Source organism: Eurypyga helias, unplaced genomic scaffold (assembly GCF_000690775.1).
Source record: "Eurypyga helias isolate BGI_N326 unplaced genomic scaffold, ASM69077v1 scaffold8263, whole genome shotgun sequence".
Classification (NCBI taxonomy): domain Eukaryota; kingdom Metazoa; phylum Chordata; class Aves; order Eurypygiformes; family Eurypygidae; genus Eurypyga; species Eurypyga helias.
The window spans coordinates 73,960-87,606 of NW_010239216.1; the positions used below are offsets into that span (position 1 = coordinate 73,960).

The 13,647-nt window shown below is 41.6% G+C and overlaps 1 protein-coding gene across 1 annotated transcript in view; it reads left to right on the plus strand.

Annotated features, from left to right (window-relative positions):
* The window catches only part of APP (amyloid beta (A4) precursor protein), a gene marked incomplete at its 5' end in the record, with an annotated part of 149,423 nt that overhangs the window by 63,877 nt on the left and 71,899 nt on the right, over positions 1-13,647 (plus strand). Inside the window, one exon of the mRNA XM_010148064.1 lies at positions 2,497-2,664. Within this exon, the coding sequence (XP_010146366.1) occupies positions 2,497-2,664 (168 nt within the window). The remainder of the gene's footprint in view (positions 1-2,496; positions 2,665-13,647) is intronic.

Consider the following 13,647-nt stretch of genomic DNA (forward strand, 5'->3'; position numbering starts at 1 on the left):
ATAGTAAAACAGCAACCCAGAGCATTTTTCCCTTCTCTTGTTTATCTTCATTTAGGTCATAAACTGTTTGCACAGGGGACCACTTGACTCTGCGATAAAATAATTACCACTTTGGTCTCAGCAGTAGCAGCTCGGTCGGCGGTGCAGGCTGGAGCGAAGGGTGTCCCTCCGCTGCCCTGCACCGTCACCGCCGGCCTGGGGGAGATGGCAGGTCAGGCAGGAGGCTGATCCTGGCACTGTGCTGTGTTGGAGGGCTTCGGGCTCGCTCTGTTACCCTGTGGTTTCCTGAATCCTTGTCCAAGTGCATCTGCATGTGTATAAATGACCTCCGTTTCCAAAGAGCCGATACCTTGTTACCACTGGCATCAGCTATTTGATGGGCAATTACCTTGGCTTTTGCACATGCAGAATAAAAATCTCTGCTGCTGCTTCTGTGGGAGAGGTACCTAGAGGAGATCTCGGGTTAAATCTGTGAACCGTTCCCATCCGGAGAACACTTGACAGTGCAAAATGAAACAAATCAGACGTCATAGCAGATCTAGTATTTTGAGGGAAACCTAGAAGGCGCTTATTGTGCGGGTAGAGGTCAGCCCACAGTCGGCGTTAACTGAGAAAGACTGAGATGTTGAGACCTTGGTGTGTTCTGAAGTGACATTTCCCGTCAGCAAAAATTCTCTTGATTATACCTGTCTCTTTAGTGTCAGGAGTCACTATTCATTTTTAATTGACATGTGGCAGCTCTTCCAAGGCTGTGAGAAGTTATCTTTGTGTGACAATTTGACTGTGTAATTGGATAGCAGGGCTGAATTTGATTTTAAAATAAGTCAGAAGAAACCCTTGTATACTAAATATGGTCTGTAATTAATCATGTGGTAGTATACAATTAATTATAATTAAGGTGTACAATTAAATATACCTTTTTTTTTTTTTGGCTTAAAGGAAAAAACCTAGTATTCCTTCACTCCCTGCTATTCCTTTTCCCCTAATAGAGAATTGTGACATTTGTAGCACATCCTTGTTGGCCGCATATACTTTGGCTCTGTTGCTCTTAGACCAAATATATGTGTCCTAAAATTGATTCTTGACATTTTTTGTAGATGTGATATGTGAATATGCTAAACACATGTAAAATTACATATTTAAGGAAATGCAGGTATACGCTGGCTGCCAATGGCAATTGGACATAGAACCTATTTATTAGTAGTGGTGCTCCTGGAGAAAGTGAAGTAATGGCTCAGGACAGACTGAAAAGAGGGGTTCTTTGTAGCCAGAATCTGAGAGGTGATGAGCGTGTGGGGGATTTTCAGAGCTAATGCCTTGATATTTCTTCATACCTTGCAACCCTTGGGGATCTGCCTTCCACAAAATTCAAATATATGCAGAGAATTTAGAAGCCTCTAGCTGAAGGTACCAGTTTGTCTGCCGATGCAGCGCGTGGGATGAAAGCAAATGAGGGGTGTGTTGGTGTTTAACGTTATGTAGGTTTGAAATGAGTTATGCAGCACTTTGAAAGATAAAACTGGTTTTGTCTGTTTGGAACATTATTGGTAAAGGGCTATACATTTACATGTGTAATTGGCTGAATTCCAAATTGCGGGCAGAATTTGCTTTGTCTTCCTTTAATCCTGTGGTTTGGTTCTTCCCTCAGGTTTTCATGTGTTGCAGGATGTAGGCAGAGACTCTGGCAGCTCACAATGAACACAAACACAAACAGTTTTCATTTTGGTTTGTATATATTCACTGCGGGTGAGATTTTCTCCCATGGATGGGATAAAGCTGTGGCACTAATTTTATATATTTGAACACTCAAACTGTGAATTACAAACCCTGTGCTGGGCAGCTTGCAAGTGGGAATTTCTTCGGCAGTGACTATATATAAATAGGTCTGAAGAGAATATTCCTCTATAACTCAAAAATATTTTTATTTTGTGGGTGGGGTTTTTTTGTTGTTGGTTTGGTTTGGTTTTTTTTCCTGTATAACCTAGGAAACCTTCTCAGCTGGGGGGGGGATGGCAGGATGTAAAGCTAAAAACCAGGGGAAAAAAAGTAAAAGTAGCACCTGTTTTCAGATGTTCCCCTTCCAGACAGGTACGGAGTGGGCTGCTTGGGCAGGAAGCTGCCTGGGGCTGTCAGCAGGCCCTGTGGGCAGAGGCTGGGGGGATAGTTGTAACCCTCTGGCCTGGAAGCAGACACAAATTCACGCTTATAACATTGCCACCGTGCTGGAGCTTGTTTCAGGGCAACAGCCCTCAGTGTGTGCAGATAAACATAAAAGTATAGGCAGGCTAAGGAGACTTGGCATGAATCCGAGTCAGTTCAAAATTTACCTTTGTTGTCTTCGGGGTGGTTTTCCCAGGGAAGGGTTTCCCATTCCCTGAAACACCTCCTTGATGCATCTCCTTCCTTGTGGTGCTGAGAGGTGTCTAATTAAGAAACTGAGACAATACCATGCTATTTTCATGCTAAGTGTGGTTCCTCTGGGTCTCCTGTGACTAGAGGTGTGCTCTGAGCAAGCCGAGACTGGTCCCTGCCGCGCCATGATCTCCCGCTGGTACTTTGACGTGGCCGAAGGAAAGTGCGCGCCCTTCTTTTACGGCGGCTGCGGCGGGAACCGGAACAACTTTGACTCGGAGGAGTACTGCATGGCGGTCTGTGGCAGCGTCAGTAAGTGCCCTTCGTGCCTCCCTCCCTCCCGCCGCTCGGGAGCGGGCCTGGGCTCTCACTAACCCTCGGCCGCGGTCTGTCCAACGCCTCCTCCTCTCACGGCTCGATCCTCATCAGCCTCTCGCTAACCCGGCATGGTAGTGGGCAACTTCTTGGTGCTGTCGGCAGGGTCTGCAAGTAGCTAGTGATTAAAAGCCTAACACTTCCTTAGACGAGGCCTTCGCACTCACCTTCTCCTAACTTTCTGTCAGAATGTTCTGCGTGTCTCTGGTTGGGCATGTACAGTGCATGTGCAGGGCAAAACATGAATTCAGAGAAGCCTCAGGTAAGTTTACAAATAGCTCTTAGTTTGTACTCTGTTTCATGTGTTATTTCTGACCTCTCTTAATCAAAGAAATACAAGCTCATTAAAATATCAGAATATTTATTTCCAGGTTTTTTCTTTTTGTTTGGTTTTAGTTCAAATACTTTGTGTGTGTTTGCAACAAAAAGGGGGGATATGACACTTGATTTTTTTAGGTTTCCCTGAGAGTTGAGGCACGTGGATACGAATCACCTCCCACTTACTTTGTTTAACACACCGTGTATTTTAGCTATCGTTTTCCGTGAAGAAAGAGAAAAAAAAAGAAGGATGCCTTTCTCCATTGCAGGGTGCTGAAGCTGATGAATCATGCACTGGATTTATCGGCTGGGCTCTGGTTCAGGAGCCTCTGATACGTTCCCCTCCCATCTGCCTTGCCTGCACATACTCCTGAGGGAGTATTGGCTGCCATATACATCTGACACACAGTAAGGAGTGAGTACGTATCTTCCTGCCCTGCCTCTGCACAGGGCAGGGCGGAGCAGAACAGAAGCAGTACATTAGGGCTGCTTTTAGTCAGATATTTTCCAAACTGCACTTCGGAATGCTTGGAGTCAGGAGAAGGCTTACGATGCACACAGACACAGACAGCAAGGTGTGCTGTGTCTGCCAGGGAGTGGAGGAGCTGACTTGTATTTCATTGGAGTGGGAGCAAGAGCAGTTGTGGAGGCAGGATTGCTGCTCTGGTGCTCCAGCTGCATATCATCTCGTTGTGTTTTAGACCTGTTTGTGACAAAGCTTCGCAGAGGGGTGTTTAGAAAGTCTACCACAAGGCGAGTGAGGAGGATGCCTCATGGGCAGTGATCAGCTTCTGCAACAAGTGAAGAAAGAGAACTGTGTGTAGATGGGAGTGAGGGCTTATATTTCCCAAAAGAATGAAATTTTGAACCATTAAGTTTCTGTTAGGTGTTTCCAGAGGTGCAAAACATGGTTTGTCATGGTTTGTAACAAAAGGGTAAATTATCTTCTCTTCCAAGACTGGCATTTCTTGCAGAGCATGTGAAATAGCAAATGAAATAGGAAACAACTTCTAAATTTGCTATGTAGTACATCCATTGGGATATTCAGATAAGCCCAGGAGATTCCTCTCTATCTCATGGAAGTTGTTTCAGGGTTATTTTTACATTCAGTTCAATAAAACAATGCCAACAGCATTACGATTTGTGCTCTTAGCATAGATGTCTTGGTTTACTTTGGGATTCCCAAGTTTTGGCCTGGGTAATTTTCTTTTTAAGGAAAATGGAATTAAGTTGAGTACTTGAGCTGCATGGCTGCACAGTTGGTGGTGAGGAAAAATAGAGCTGGTCTGGTCTTTTAAAATAGATCTCCTCAAGGGCTTTTTCCTGATTTTCTTTGTTAGTTTCTTAAATAACATTTGAGTCTATAGTGTACACTTTCCAAGCTACTTATCTATTTTTTCCTGTATTTTCATGTTATTTCAGTGTGTCTATACCATGATCTATACACCTGTTATTTCTGTTCCTAAAATAAATTTACTTTCCTCTGGTTTCATCTACTGTTTCAGTATTACTGTGCTGTTTCTCCTTATTTCTCACCATTTTGCTGAATAGAAATAGTAATGAAAAAAATTAGGAGTGCTGAATGTAGGTTTTGGCACTAAGTGAGATCTTGTCTTGTGTACTGATCTAATGCTGCTGAAGAGGTTGTTTTTTTTTTACCTTGCTTTAGTGAGCTTTGGATCAGTCAAACACCACCCTCACCCCAATCCTACAGAAGGCAAGAAAAGCAACAGTGGAGAAGAGTTTCCATCTAGGCCACCACTGTTGGGTCCTGTCCTCTCCCTCCTGCCACCCTTAATTTAATCTTTGTTTGATTGTTGTGCCTCCCCTGCCCCCTTGCTTATTTACTCTATTCTTTATTCCTTTTCTCTCTAGTGTTACTCCCTCGTGTACTATAAAAATCCAGTGAGCCTCTTCTAGGGAGGAGACAGATGGCCATTAAAAGCACGTCTTTCCTTTGTCTAGCTGCAGTTTTCTTGGCAGGATGAACTAGTAGGATTTCACAGTCAGTAATACGAAATAGTGGATAGTGGTTGGGTTTTTCTTGAACAGTGGGCAAAGGATGAAAGAGGGGGGGATATAAGTTTATTTTTCTTGTAATGCAAATTGAAATTGAACGGGTCCAAAACCTGAGGATGATGTTCTGTTGTCACACTCACATACTGTCAATACTGAAAGGATGAATACTGAGTACTAATATCCTCAACATGTTGTCTACGGGGGCAGGGGGAAGCCTCCAAAACGCTGTTTTATTCTTTTTCTTTGCTGAAATCTCTTCTCGTTGATCTCAAAAGGTGTGTCTGTCCTGTCATGCAAAGCCTTAGACTCTCTCCACTATCAATGAATTTGACCGATGTTCTGAGGTCTGCTGGAAGTGATTTGTCCATTGGGTACGAGCTACTCCTGTCAATTTTTTTTCATTCATCACCCAGCTACGTGGGAAATTATATATAATTGCCCTAGAAGCAGAAGGCTTTGAGGATCTTGTTACCAGTTCCTTCAGCCTGACAGACCACATGCTCGCTCTCTATTGATTTTTAATAAGGGTGTTCAATACTGTCTACAGTTTCTATTCAGTGTAAGGACTCAAACTTCTACGTGGCTTCTGCGTGGCATAATGGCTCCTTTGAAGCCATTAGGATCTATCAGACAGTTAATTCAGATTTAATGACCTTGGAATGGATGTGTATTGACAAGAATAAGCAGAAGATGATAAATTGCTGTTATTGAAGGGATGATTTCTGTCTTATTGTCATACTAAGAAGTAATCTATTGTATAATTTTTTCACTTGTCTCTTAATTGTTGCTTGTTAAACATCCTTAAAGCTATAGGAAATACATTAATTTTTTAAAATAAGTACTATTTTGAAATTAAGCTAATGTTCAAGTCTTAGTCTGGAGACACAAGGAGGTTTGAAGCTGGAAAAATTCATTCTCTGATATGCTTCATTTGTCAGCTGTTGCGTATGCGACAGCTCTCCCAGCAGCTCCAGCAGCCGTGGTGCGGTACGTTCAGAGTGGAGTGGAATTCATGCTGCCCTGTTCTCACTTTTGTTCTGCATCTAAAGTGGGAGTGAACTGTACTCTAGTGGCACAGTCAGATTTTGAAAACTTTGACATGTCGTTAAAATTACCTTATTTTATACAGTAGGGCTTTTTATTGTACTGAATTCCTGCAGCTAACATGAGGGGGAACCTACAAGGGTTCAGTGTTGTCAGTTGCCTCCTCCCTTGTCTAAACCCTGAAACCTAAACCCTTAGTAATAAGTTTAAATGTCAACACATGTTGTTTTATTTTTGATCATTTTAGAGCATGATCACAGATTTTATGTGAATTTAGGTAGAATAGTATTTATTCTCTAGGCTAAGTGTTGTAAACTTACAAACTTGCTAAATCTGTTAGTGATTTTTTAAGTGGCAGATACTTTATTTCCATTTTGAATGGAAAGTAGGAAAAGAAACACACTAAAAGCTACAATTTCGTGATATATGTGGAATTTCACACCCTCTTAAATATGAAGTATTACCCACTCTTCCTGCTTTTCATATAGGCTAATTTCAGCTTGCCTGTAGATTAGTATTGGTTCATCCCTGATCATTGGTGAGATTGGTGTTAACATGTTTCCATTTCAGGCTCTTAAGTGAGGGGCAATTCATGACCTCTAGCATAATGCAGTGTCCAGTTTAATTTATCTTCAGAGGTGCTGCAAATAGCAATCTGTATCTTTGAACAGCAAAGGCTGATAAGATGATACTCCTGATGTCAGAAATTTCCTTTTTCCATTTGCTGCTTGTTCGGGATCTTGACATCTCCCTGGTTAGCTGGAGGTACAGTGTTTCAGCCACTGAACTCGGCATGCCCACTTCCAGAGCGTGTCTATGGCACTGAAGAGCTGCAGTGCATTCCTGTACGCAGAATGGTAAAGTGTACCCAATTTTCAGTTAGGTAACACATTTTAATCCTGTGTCTTATTTACTGGGTGATGGCTCACTTTATCTGTACAACTACAGAGACTGCTGGAGCTTGACGTCAGGTAGGAGGCTCAAAGACGGAAAGCAGACCCTGTCGAGAGCACATTCATCCGGCCTGGATGATACTGCCCTTTCCCTGCTTCATGAGCTTTATGAGGGAGTTGGCAGGCTCTGTCTATAAAAGCACCAGAGCTTGTAAGTTGCTTCATGCCAGCAGTGCATTTTTTGACAGTGCACTTAGAACTAGAAAATACTCATCGCAGCAACTAGCTACAGTATTAGTCACCGCGCTACGAGAGTTACAATTTAAAATACAGAAGTCTAGTGATAACATTTCAAATCCTAAAAATCTGCCTTTATAAGAAGTGATATACCAAGGAAGCGTTTCACGTAAGTACGAGTCTTTTATTTGAATGAATAAAAAAAACCAAGTTATTACAGATTCACTAAGCCTGTCACACTGGGATAGCCTGTTGCTTCATCACAAGGGCTTTTTATATTCAGCTGTCTTACTGCTTCCCCAGTTAGCAGTAAAGGGGGCATTACATCTCAAGACTTTACTTAAATGGGTCCCTCTTCCACCATCTCCATCATGAATTGCTGTATCTGCTGGGGTTTATTTTCTCTGGCATGAAAATGCAGATGAATCGCGTGTCTTGATGAAGTTGAGGCCAATTTCAAATTGTGTAGATGAAATATTAAGAAAAACATCTTTTTGCAGTTCTTCGTTTATTGTGAATGCTTGACACTTATCATTCAGTGCCTAGGAGCTGTCATGGGATGAATTCTAATACGATCTATTTAAATTGTTAATTTTGACTACCACCTTCAGTTAATGCAAGTGACTAGTTTCAGTTTCCATGGTTTCTTTATCTATAAATTTGCACTGTATTTCCCCCTTGAACCACACATGGACCCAGGTTGGACTGGGCCTTTTTAAAAACAATTGGGTAAAATTTAGGTTTCAGAAGGGAAATGATGCAAATGTTTTCATGTACAAGAGTTAGACTACTGATAATTTCAGGCACTGGGAATTTTATTAATGTAGTGTATTATTGTAGACACTGTTTTTGCTGTAACCTGTTTTGTTAGGTCTAAGCTCAGTTCTCTTTTTTTTTTTTTTTATTGGTTGCTCTGTGGAACTTGATGACTTGACTTTACAACCTTGGCAGGAGATGTGTTCAGGGCAATACTTCTGTCTTGTATCTGTTCACAGCAATCTCATTTGATATAACAGGTGAAGAATTTAACAGGGTTTTTTTCTCATAAATATTTAAATTTATGGTGACAAATCAAAAGGGAATGACCTTGAAGCAGAGTATTGCAAAGATGCTTTAAAAAGGTTTGCTCTGGGGACCTCCTCCCAAGCACAAAATGAATCTACTAACTCGGAGGGAGGTGATCTGAGCAATTAATAGCAGAGATGGGCATCAAATGGATATGATCAAGGCAAAATTACATTTTTCAGGGCTGGTGAAAAGGAAGGTGCGTTCATGGAGGTGCAGTGGAAACATGATTGCCAAGTTCTAGCTGTGCATGGATAGGAGATATATCTTGAAGTTCTTGCACAGGATTCTTATATGAGAAAATTCAACTTAAATCTAGTTTAGGTGACAAGTATCAACTTAAGGCAGTAGATGAGGAATAACAGGAGTATGTTTTGGCATTTATTTTATTCTCCAAGAGGCCTCTGTGAGGAATTTCACTACACTGTCTTTGAGGCTGCCTGTTGTTTTGATGCCATACCAACTATTTCCAGTATAATATGTCAGAGGAAGATAGGATCAGTCTTTGCAAAGTGAAGTTCAAGAAGGGAGTGTAACTTTCAAACATGTGATTTCTCTATCTCAGTACACTTAATTATATTTTCAGGTTGCTACAGTGACCTGTAATTATTCTTTGAATACTAATGCAAGTTATGAAATATTACAGAAACTATGCGCAGTCTTTTATGACAAAGTAGTTTAGTCTTGATGGGTAATAAAAACAATGAGATAGCCCAACTATTACGAAAGGAAAGAGCATTCCTCTGGAACACTGGGTTCTCTTTTATGTGTTAACTCTCTTCATGTCACCTGTGCCTGGAATCTCTTTCAATTAAACTTGTAGGCATTTTAAAACAATGTGCTTTCTAATCCACTTTAGAAACATTCATCTAATTTAACAACATTCTGGAAGCTCAGAGGCAGCCTGAAAATGAGAGTGGAGAAGTCAAGTCTCGGAACTGGTGGTTCTTTTTACTGCTTCAGATGCAATCCCTGAGCATACAACCACTACTGCTACAGGGGGTGTTTTCTTCTTAATTCAGTGCCAACGTGCATGGGTTTTTTTTTTTTTCTGACAGAAGTTTGTATTTCTTTTTATCTAGTCTGTTAGTCTGTGTTTTGTGCTTTCTGCATCCCCACCAATGTGGTCAGAATTCCTCAGTTTTTATGAAGAACACTTTACTTTCAAAGACTTTCTGGGCATCTTCAAGATCATTGTCAAAACATGAGGATGAGGAAAATGTGCAAGATAAACAAAACCTAGCTGAATGGTTATGTGATCATGCCAAGTGGTAAATGCGTAGTTTAAATGGATGAGCCTTAACATCAAATAATAACATAATGGCAATTTGCATTATTGAGCATCTTTGCTGAAAATTAAGAAGTGGAGAGCTGGAGTTGAGTGGTCTGCAGGACAGGAGCACCAGGCTCTGATCGTCATCAGCACAGTTCACTGTTCTGCAGTTACTTAGCTTCCAGGAGGGCAGATGTGCTGCTGAGCCATAAGGCGAACAGTGAGGCTCCCAGAACGCCTGCTAGTCCAGGGGTAATGCCAACCCTTGCAGTACAGCAGTGCTGTCTGTTTGCTCCCCAAAACCCTAAAAAGAAACCAGCAGCAGCAACCTGCAGGTTACAGCTAAAATACTAAAACTGGGTATACGTCTGGTTTTCATTCCCGTAAGGTCTGCCTTGTGCTGTTGACTGTGGGAGGAACTCTGCCTTCCCCTTTATTCTTTAGATTTAGACAGGGTTCAGAAAGTGGTCTTGGATAAAGTGTAAAGCATGAAGAGGCTAATTGAAAAGGAATGCCACTTTGCCTGCTGGTCCTCCAGCTTACAGTGCTAAGCATGAGAACAGTTGTCTCTGTAATGCAATAGGTTATAATATATACATAGTATGTAAATACACTTACTGTTCTGTGCCCCAGTATTGATCTCTACTAGAAATGTACCAGTTTGGCACTCACTTTTCTCCAAGTAATTAAATTATATTAAACTTAACTTCTGTAAAAACTCATCCTGATACATCCTTTTCCCTGCATTTAAAATAATGGGAATTTGCTACAGTCTTATATAAACCTTTCCCAGCCCTCGTTGTCTTGCATCATTCAGCTGGTAGTTTGTCTGTTTTGCAATGAAAAGGTAATTGTTATTTTCCTTCCCTGTTGTTTGGATTTTGTTCATTGGGTTTTCCACCCTGCTGTAAGTGGAGTAGCTTATTCATAAAGGAATGGGAATACCATCTTGTAAAAACAGCTCATTTCACAAGGTAGCAGGAGCAATAATAGAAACCCTTCTTGCTAAAGATATTCCATATGCACTAGTAATTGTCAGAAGTGCTATAATTAGTGGTGATCTTAGTCCATAACTGAAAGCTTTGATCTTAATCCTTCATTAATGAGGCAGTTAGGGATGTGGAATTCAGAGGCGATGAATACATCGGCTGAATACTACATTGTAGCTGGCTAATGCTCTCATTTCAAATGGTTTCCCGTCTTACATGCAACAGTCAATGTCATTCGGAAAAGGGGCATCTGCTAATCCCTCCACTTCATGTGAGGTTGGGGAGAGACTGTTCTTTCACTGGAGAGGCTGATAGGGGTTATTTATTTTTATGTGAAATCGTAAAACAGGATCTGGAGGCGTATTCTTTCCTTGTTTGTTTGGGTTTTTTGTCCTGGTATTCTGATACATAAGAACTGTTGTTAAATAGCAAAATGTGTAGAGCTTAATTTGGCTGCATTATTGAACCTGTGTCTCCCAGAAGGTTGGGATTTTAAAGTCAAATAAAAAATTAAAAAAAAAAAATGTTTGGGATTTGACAGGTAAAATGAATGCAAGTGTGAAGAAAATGTCACCTGATGCTGCATTTCCTCCACACCTGTCAACACACCCTTTTTGATCAGTCTTCATGCAGTAATAGAATGAGTTACTGTGTAAAACAAGCAATGCGTGGGAAACAAAACCCCCTTCTAAGTGCAGATGTGGTCAAAAAAGGAGGTTAGGCTGCAGATTTTTAAGGAATCCTTACATGTAACTGATGTCTGACCATCAGTTCCCAATTTTACTGTGAGAAAACATGGCAATACATCTCTAGAAACAAAGTTCCCAAATACACTGGAGTGCAAAGGATAGGTATGGTGCCAACAGCCGTGGAGAGATTTTAAGATGTTTCTGCTTTACGCAGAAGGAGAGAGGCTTGCTGGTTTTGTAGCTGTCAGGGGAGCAGCTGCCAGTTATTGTTACGTTGGAATCACAAGGGGGTTTTTTGACATAGTATTGATATTTATGATTTTTTTTTTATATAGTGGGTAGAGAAACTGACACATAATCATTTGCAGACTTTGTAAATACGGGGACCGAAATCTTGTAGGGTTATTAGTTTTTAAGCAGACTGGTTATTTTATGTCCGAGAAATGCTTCTGATTTGAAATTACATGGATAGCTAACCAGTCATAAAAAGACTGCTTCTGAATCTCAGTTATAACAGAAATCAAAAACGTTTATGGCCATTTCATCTCAACTTTTAGTATTTTCCTAACCATGCAGGCTGAGCTTCTTTTTAATGAAACTTACCCCCATTTTTTAAGAGTTTAACCAGATGCTGTCGGTGCTGGTAGGTTGGTTGGTCCCTGTGGCCACCAGTGGCTCCCAACGCAGGTGATGGCTCCAAATAGACGTCCCGGGAGCGGTAGGCAGGCTGAGTCCTTACGGCGGGCTTGGCGCAAGCTCGACTCCCTCTGACGCGCGACGGGCGTGGATCGGTGCCCAGCAGCAAGAGAGGAGGGAGAAAACACCTGCTTTACCCCTTGCTGTCGCATCTGTTCGTGGGCCCAGTTTCAGAAGGAGATGCTGAGGCAAGGATGTTTCCAAGGATGCTTTTGGGTAAATTGGCATGTCTTTGGATAAGTTGTTCAAATACCTGACTGCAGTTACCACTGAAAGTCTGTGGCTTATTTCTGGTCTGGATTTCCAGCCTTATTTCTGTCTGGCTTTGGTTTCCGACCTTCAGACATCAGTTATTTCTTTCTGATAAAGCTCTTCTCAGAAGTCTTTTCTCAGTCTAAATCAAATTAGTCCACTTCCTGCTGGGTGAGTGCAACTGATTGAACTTCTTCCCATGGGGCTGGCCCCCCAAGCTCCCGGCAGCCCACATGCTTGTTTCTGAGCCCCCTTTCTTTTTGGAAGCCATGCGCGGCATCACGCCAGACTTTGCCTTTTGCACAAGGTCGTGGTAGTAGCTTTCTCCTTCTGTGCAGTATGGCTCTTTGTTAGCTTTACCCTCTGATGTGTTAGCTGGAGAGAGCAGGTTGCAACTGGATATCCATGCACTGCCCATGCCCTTTCCCGTGCTCCTGGGCACAGCCTGGCTCTCTCGGGTATTCAGGTCTGTGGTGTTTAATGCCTGGTCTTTGGTCTCCCTCCCTGTCAGAGGGAGCCGGGTGCTCTGACGTCCCTGGCACCAGGCACTGAAATCGGGTTTTCCAGTTCTCAGCACCCCCTACCCTCACCTGTTCAGAAGCACACCAGCAAGCATCCCAGTGGGAAGTAAGCACATCACCCAAAAATCTGGGCCATAAAGGCCGCGCATGTGAGAAGGAGCTCTTGAAAATCAGAGCTTGAATGTACAGGTGGCTTAGCTGATCTCAGTGCAAATGCTGGTGACCTTTCTTCCTGTTCAATAAATTAAAGGTTAAATTTTCACAATGCAAGTCTGGGGGGGGAGGTGTGAGAAAAAAATAGAGAGTCATGGAAAGAAAATCCATCAAGGTTAGTTAAACATTGCAAAAGAGTATTTACTGCTCCTGCCTCGGGGTGTTGGTGAACCCCTGTCAGGAAACAGAAGCCTGAAAGGGATGACCTTTGCTCAGTCTGACACTCTTAAATTTCTTTCTGCTTTGAAATACAATTTTCTTTTCATTTTCTAAATGGAATTAAAATGTACTAAACTGCAGCTTCAGGAAAGTTAAAGATTAAGTTAATTTGGTGCTTGAGAATTAAAAGGCAGAGATACTTAGAAATATTTCTGAGCATTACAGGAATGTTTCACTCAGTCCAAGCTTTGGGTGAAATGTTTTTTGGAACTTGCTTACCCTGGCTGTTGGCTTTCCGGCAGGCAGCACTGCACCCCAGCACAAACCAACTTATCATTGAAGATGGGTTGTTTTCATTAGGAGTTTAAAAAGAATGAAAATGTTTATGTTTTTATAACAGTATTAGAGACTATATTGTCTGAAGTTGTTGGAGTAACCACTGAAAATAATTAAGAGTTTAATTTTATTTTTGTAATCTTTGTGTTATGTCAGATTGCTTATTTGTTCCTGTCTGTTTGTTACACTACTTCAGTAACAAAGTTTACAAAATGT